Source organism: Alligator sinensis, unplaced genomic scaffold (genome assembly GCF_000455745.1).
Source record: "Alligator sinensis unplaced genomic scaffold, ASM45574v1 scaffold682_1, whole genome shotgun sequence".
NCBI classification, from domain to species: Eukaryota; Metazoa; Chordata; order Crocodylia; family Alligatoridae; genus Alligator; species Alligator sinensis.
In genome coordinates this window covers 1670614-1677217 of record NW_005842011.1, presented here as the reverse complement: position 1 = coordinate 1677217, position 6604 = coordinate 1670614, and the positions used below count along the sequence as shown (strand labels likewise).

The 6604-nt window shown below is 49.0% G+C and overlaps 1 protein-coding gene across 2 annotated transcripts in view; it reads left to right on the top strand.

Moving 5' to 3' along the window:
- The window catches only part of LOC102377966 (solute carrier family 22 member 2-like), a 42884-nt gene extending 36334 nt beyond the window's left edge, over positions 1-6550 (top strand). Inside the window, exons 11-12 of one of the 2 annotated variants that reach the window (XR_003093638.1) lie at positions 5164-5294; positions 6423-6550. Coding sequence is in view for 1 of the 2 variants with exons in the window: in XM_006021909.3 (XP_006021971.1) it covers positions 5164-5230 (67 nt within the window). In the remaining variant the exon portion in view is untranslated. Of the gene's footprint in view, positions 1-5163 lie in introns of both variants that reach the window. The other variant, XM_006021909.3, reaches the window with a different exon arrangement.
- Positions 6551-6604: the final 54 nt, after the last annotated feature.

The window sequence follows — 6604 nt, the reverse complement described above, 5'->3', positions numbered from 1 at the left end:
TGTATTGCTGACTGACTTGCCAGCTTTACGGCAGATGGTGAAGGTGATCAGCTCATGGTTGCTGTCACCGAGCTTCCCTTTGATCGTTAGGTCACTGATTAGGTCATCCCCGGTTGCCAGTACCAGGTCAATCAGCGCTTTACCTCTTGTTGGCTTGTAGACCTCTTGTGTCAGATAGAGCTCATCCACGCACGAGAGGAAGCTTTGCAACTGCTCGGATTTAGCCAAGCGCTCTTCCCACGAGATGTCTGGGTAGTTGAAGTCTCCCATGACAACTATGGACCTGGAGCATGTGGCCTCAGCCAATTCACTGGCAAACTCCTGGTCAAGCTCTTGACTTTAGGTGGGAGGTCTATAGTAGACTCCCACCATCATGTCCCCTGTGCTGTGTTCCCCACAGATTGTAACCCAGAGGGTCTCCAGCCGTCCACCCTGGCCACCAATATCAGCTTGCAGAGATGCGTAGTTCTCCTTGACATAGACAGCTATGCCCCCACCCCTTTTGTTCACTTGAAATCTCTTGTACAGGGTATAGCTGTCTATACCCGTGGTCCAGTCATGGGTGGAGTCCCACCAGGTCTCCGTTATCCCTATGACATTGTAATTATTTGTGTTTAAGCAGGAGGACAAGTTCCTCCTGTTAATTCCCCAAGCTCCTGGCATTCGTGTACAGGCAGGCAAGTGTCCCCTTGGGGGCCCTGGCCTTGCCCACAGATTATTTCAGGGCTGGGGCAGGGGTGGGCTCCCTTAAGTGCCTTGGCCTTCTGGCTTTGCAAGGGTTGCTCAGCGGGCCAGCAGTGGCGGTAGTCCCTCCATCCCGCAACGGGCTTAGTTTAAAGCCGGGTAGAGCAGGTCAGCCAGTCTGGCTGAGAAGAGCCTCCTCCCCAGCAGAGAGAGGTGGAGGCCATCTCTTCCCAGCAGCTTGCTGCCTCTCTCTCCAAAGAGCGGGCTGTGGTCATTGAAGCCAAAGCCTTCCCGATTACACCAGTGCCGCAGTCTTTGATTAACTACCTGGATCCTCCTCTCCCTCCTCAGCCTGTAGTCCGAGACTGGGAGGATCAAAGAAAACACCACCTGTGCCCCCAGACCCTTTAGCCCCGCTCCCAAATCCCTGTAGCGCCTCATGACCCAGCTGGGATTGCTCCGAGCCATGTCATTTGTTCCCACATGGATAAGGAGCATGGGATAGTGGTCAGTGGGCTGGAGGAGCTTAGGGATCGTCTCCGCAATGTCTCGGATGCAGGCTCCTGGGAAACAGGAGACTTCCCAGGCTAAGGGGTCAGAGCGGCAGATTGCCCCCTCAGTCCCCCTCAGGATGCAGTCTCCCATGACAAATACTTTGCGTTTTGTCTTGGGGAGAGTGGGGGCGGTAGCTACAATAGACCCCGTGTTGCCTGTGGGAGCTGGAAACTCAGCAGGCTCTGCTGGGGCTGCAAGAGGTTTGTACCTGTTACCTAGCTCCAGTGGAGCAGGGGTCTTGGTGCGGCGGGCCTTGGGGCCCTTTAACACCTTGGTCCATCCCCTTGGCTGGACAGCATGGGAGGTCCCTGGGTCCTCCCTTGTCCTGGAGGGAGACCGTGGTCTACCCTCTGCCTTCCAGGGGAGAAGGGCCTGGCAGTAGAAGTCTATCTCCTATTCACAGTCCCTGATGGCACACAGTCTCTGGACTGTGGCCTGGAGCTCCTTCAGCTGGAGTACAGAGACCCCAGTAGGGAGCAGACCCCACAAGGGGAGGGGGCCATGCTCCTGGGCCCCAGAGCCTGAAAAAGTGACAGGCAGCCCCTGCAGAGGCTCCGTCTGGGTGGAGGCCTGTGAGACGCTGAGGGGACCCTCGGGGTGCGGCGTGTGCCCATCTGTGTCATGCTGCTGGTGGGCTGGGTACAGCTGGGACTTCGGGGGTGCACAGGCAGGTCCTCGGGCCCTCCCTCTCACCCTCCTGTGCAAACTCCACGCTAACTCATGTGCCAGGCAGACAAGCGCACGTGTTTGCTTGGCCTGTTCGCGAGGCTCCGGTCACGTGGCTCCTTGGGGGGCTGGGCCAAGTTGGGGCCGGGGTGGGGGGGGGGGGGGCAAGAACCTCCCCTCAGCTGCCTCCTCCCACTGTCTGGGGTTAACCCCCTCCCACCACAGGCCTCACTTACATCTGGCTGTGCTGGGGGTCGGCAGGGTGCTCCGTGGCTGCTGGGGGGCTTTGGGGGAGCGGGGGCACAGTGGGCTTTCACCTGCACATCTTTTGCCACTCCCCGAGCCTGTCTGGTTTTTTTAAAGGAACTGTTAGTCTTTATGAAGAAAATCATGAGAGAAATCTATACACTTAATGATGGCCTGATTTGCATGTCCATGTGGTGTCAGAGTGGTTAAGGTAACTCTCTATAGTTTCATAGACAAGACTGCAAGCTTCACCTGGGGACAATCTTCCTTACCTGGTTCAAAATGGTTGGGAACAATCGTCCCCACATGTGTATGTGGCGTATGGATTGGGCTCTTAAGTGTCGGGGCATGAGAGTAGCCATACAATTCCTTTGTCACTGTCCACAGAAACTGTTGTGCCCAACCACATTGGCTCATGTTGGTGAGATGTAGGCAGACCTTGGACTTTTTTGATTCTACTCTTTCCTTTTCACTGGTTAACTAGTTGGTGGGTGGGAACATGTGGAGGAGAACAGCCTCTATAGTGCTGCTTCATCATGTCTTGGTGCAAGTGGGCAGGATGGATTAGGAAGTGGGCCAAATCTAATGTATCAAGCAGTGTAGCTAGCTAACATGCCAGGAAAGGAGTGCTGCATCAGACAAGTGTTTTGCAGTGGTAGACTAGGTTGTGTGTAGACAAAATGGGGGCCCTAAATTGAAGCAGTGGGTTTTTAAAAATACCACTTCAATTTAGTGCCCTTTAAACCCCTGTGTTGTGCGCGCACCCAAACGTACCTGCCTCTCTGGGGGCAGGGAAGGAGGGTGAGCTGCCAGCAGGTAGAGCAGTCCTTGGGCTGTGGTGTGGGGGGAGGAGGGATGCCTGGTGCTTCCCTCTGCAGCAGTGATGCCTCACCCTACTCCAGCAGCACTCACCCACAGGCATCTGGCTCGGGTGGTCCCGGGGGGGCACTGCAGTTGCAGAGGGAAGCACCAGGCCCCTGTGCAGCTCAAGCAGGCTCTAGGTGGAGGAAGAAAAATCAGGCTCACTGCTTTTTTTTTTTTTCTTGGGCAGAGCCTGCCTTCCCGGGCTGCTTCCAGGCTGCCTGCATGGTCTTCCTGCAGAGCCCCTGAGCTGCACAGGGCGCAGTGCCTCACTCTGCAGCTGTAGGACAGCAAACTAGAAATCCTCAGAAGAGTTTTAGTTTGATGCACCCCAAGTCATCTAAGGCGCATTATGCTGCTGAATTTGCTACAGTGGCTGGAATTACTGCACAATACACGGCTGATGTGTGCAAACACAATCACCATTAAAGCAGATTAAATGCTTTTGCGCCTCTTTAAAGCGTTGTGCACACATGCCCCTCATTTCATCTACACACAGCCTAGAGTCACTGCCCATTAGACTCAAGGCACCCCCTCGGAAAGGGTCAGTTCTTAGTTTTCACTCTTTTTTTTACTACAAAAAAATAATAGAGCAATTCTTCTGTTGCAAAGTACTCCAAGACCACAACAGATCAAACTATTTTTTACTTTGGATTCCTATTTGAAATCTCAGGATTTGTCTTGTGAATCATGTTAGCACTGTTAGGTGTGAAAATGTTGCCTGGCATACTGTATCACCCTTGCAAGGATTGCAAGGCACCCCAGGGTGCTGTGACACCCTGATTAAGAATCATTGATCTAATGTCAGGGATTTTGCCCTAGAGAACAGGCAGACAAACTCTGAGGGATTTACTGAGTGCCTCAGAAGATAACCAAATTCCAGGCCATTGGTATGCTGGGATTCTTTGCTGGCAATAAGAAGCTCATGTTCAGTTTTCAAACCCTCCATCTTTTTGCACTGGAGAAATCTTGTTTCCCAGGACTCTGGGAACAACAAACATAGGTCATGAGAAGGACTTTGCATAGCAAGATCACCCTTCTGAACCCAGCTGCAAGACCTACTTAACCCTATGATGTGTAAAAAGCAATATGGTTTCTATGGAGGACCTGTGACCTCAGTCACATCTGGTATCTAGGGAAGTAAATAAACACTGTGTGCTGAGAGGGCACAGCAAATTTTTAATCTCTAGGGAGGCAGAAAAGCTGCTCCCTTTCCTGAGGCATAGAGGTCAGTGACAAGAGACGAACCTGAACTTGGATTATTGAATCCATAACGAGAGTCAAGTGATGTGCATGGCACCTCTTTGCAATGGTATGCGATACTACCCATATCTGTGGCTTAAGCTATTAGCCTTTCAGTATGTTATGTATTACTGCTGAATATGCGTCTACATCTAAATCTTGCGTCAGCAAGGTTTGGAAGAGGATGCCCATTACATAGGAGTTGCAATGAAATCAAGAGGGCTGTGGCCATGAAAAAAGTTAGGCCTGTACATCTGTACCTTGCTGAATTGGGGCCTCAGGTATATCATTATGTTGTTACTAACTGGCAGGGTGTACTTGATTACATAATGACAAAGCAAAATTTGCTGTGTGCTCCGTTCAAGTAAGTGCCTACAGACGTGCTCGTTCGTGTTCTGGTCAGAACGCTCCAGTCTCACCTCGCGCTCACGTGTATTGAGCCCTCACGTGTTTCAAAATGGCAGTGCGGGTGCTTTAGCTAAACCTCATTAAATGAGCTTTAGGTAAAGCATCCCACAGCCATTTTGAAACATGCTGGGGCTTAAAACATGTGACAGTGAGCTGTTTTAACTAGAGTGGCTGTCCAGGAACCTCTCTAATTAAAACGCCCCCCTCCCCACTGCAGAACATGTGTATAGACATGTTTAGCTGTTGGACAAAAAATTCAAAGCGTCTAAATCACTTAGGAGTACAAAAAAACTATTTTCAACAGTGGCTTGGGCAGTTAAGAGCCAAATCCCATTGAGACTTTCATCTATAGAGAGTCTAAGTCATATCTGAAACTTCTGAAACTCCTTCCTTATTGAGCCTTTTATAGTTCTGGTTGTTAACTTATGTTTTGGATACTGAATGCTCTTTCTTCATTTCCTCCTCATTGCCGTGATGCCTCTGTTTGTCTCCTTTCTGCAGGCAAGGCAGTCATGAGGAAAAAAATATATGCCTTCATGTTCAAACGTCGGAAGCTGCACACAGCTGAGGAGAGAGCATCCATTTAGAAGCCTTACGGACTCTGGCACACTGTTAAAGAAAAGAGTATTTAAGTAATATGCACTGTACCGTCTTGCCTCTCTTTTCTTTTTTTGGCTCTCAAATCCTTCATTCCATGTGCCTAAGGTGTTTTTTCCCCCTGCTTTGTTGCCCAGGAACTATAACTACCTCCTTTCCTCTCAGCATATTTTAATTTATATTTTAGCACAGTGGCTTTGAAACTTTTTATACAAACCATGCAGATGTACACACTTGTCTGTCTTTGAGTCCTTGTATGACTTTCATCCTGGTAGAATGCATGCATCTCTTGTCCCAGATGTTTGTCTCAGACCCCTTGGCTATAAGCCACCCTCACCTGGCCCATCTACTTCACTTGCATATAAAATCTTGATAGCAACATCAGTACCTCTTCACACAGAAAAATAGAAATTAAGGTATTGTAAGTAAAATTCAGTCCTCATTGAAATTAATGGGACAACTCCAACTGACTTCCACGGCACCAGGATTACATGTATGCCTTTTTTTCGTGTATTTTTAATGTTTTTTATCAAATGGAAGTCTAGAGGCACCCACCTGTATGTGATCAACCTTCTCTCAATGAGCAAGTACTCTGCAGGCCAGCCATAGTTTTTACACTACTTTTAGAGAACCCTTGTTTTAAGAAATAACTGGTTAAGCAAGGCACCCTAATCACTAATAACACTTCAGTGATAAATCATCAGCTGAGAATCCAAAAGTTGCATATGAAGGACTTGACTTGCAGTAACATATAGCACCTTTCTTCTTGTGCGGAGGTTGGCAAACTTTGGCCCACAGGATCTGGCCCACGGACATGGGGCTGTAGCAGCATTTGGTGGTGGGGGGCTTTGGCTATGGGTGCTCTGCCTGTGCTGCCATGGGGATGAGGTGGGAAGGTTTGCCCTAACCCTAACCCGTGCCTGCCCAGCTCTGGCCCAGAGTGGGTCATTCTGGCTTGCAGCAGGAAAGGGTTGCCTATCTTTGATCTTGTGGGATTACTAATCTGAGTTGATGCCTAAGGATGACTATCTGCACTAGTTCTCTCAACTTTGAATTAAAATTGTTTGACCTGTTTGGAAAAAAAAAGATAAATGTGCAGACTTCTTTCTATGAGTATTTGGATTCTTTCTACTCACTCAGTTCAAATTTCTCCTTAATTTTAGACTCAGTATTGAAGAAACAGAAGAATTGCCAATTTTATCTAACTGCTCCCCCAAACAGTTTGTGGGTTTTTTTGTAAGAAGTCAAACTTTCCTAGGAAAAATGCAATAAAGACCTGTCTAATCTCTAATTGAGAATTTTCAGCTTTTATTTATGGCATTTAACACATTTTCTACTGTGCACT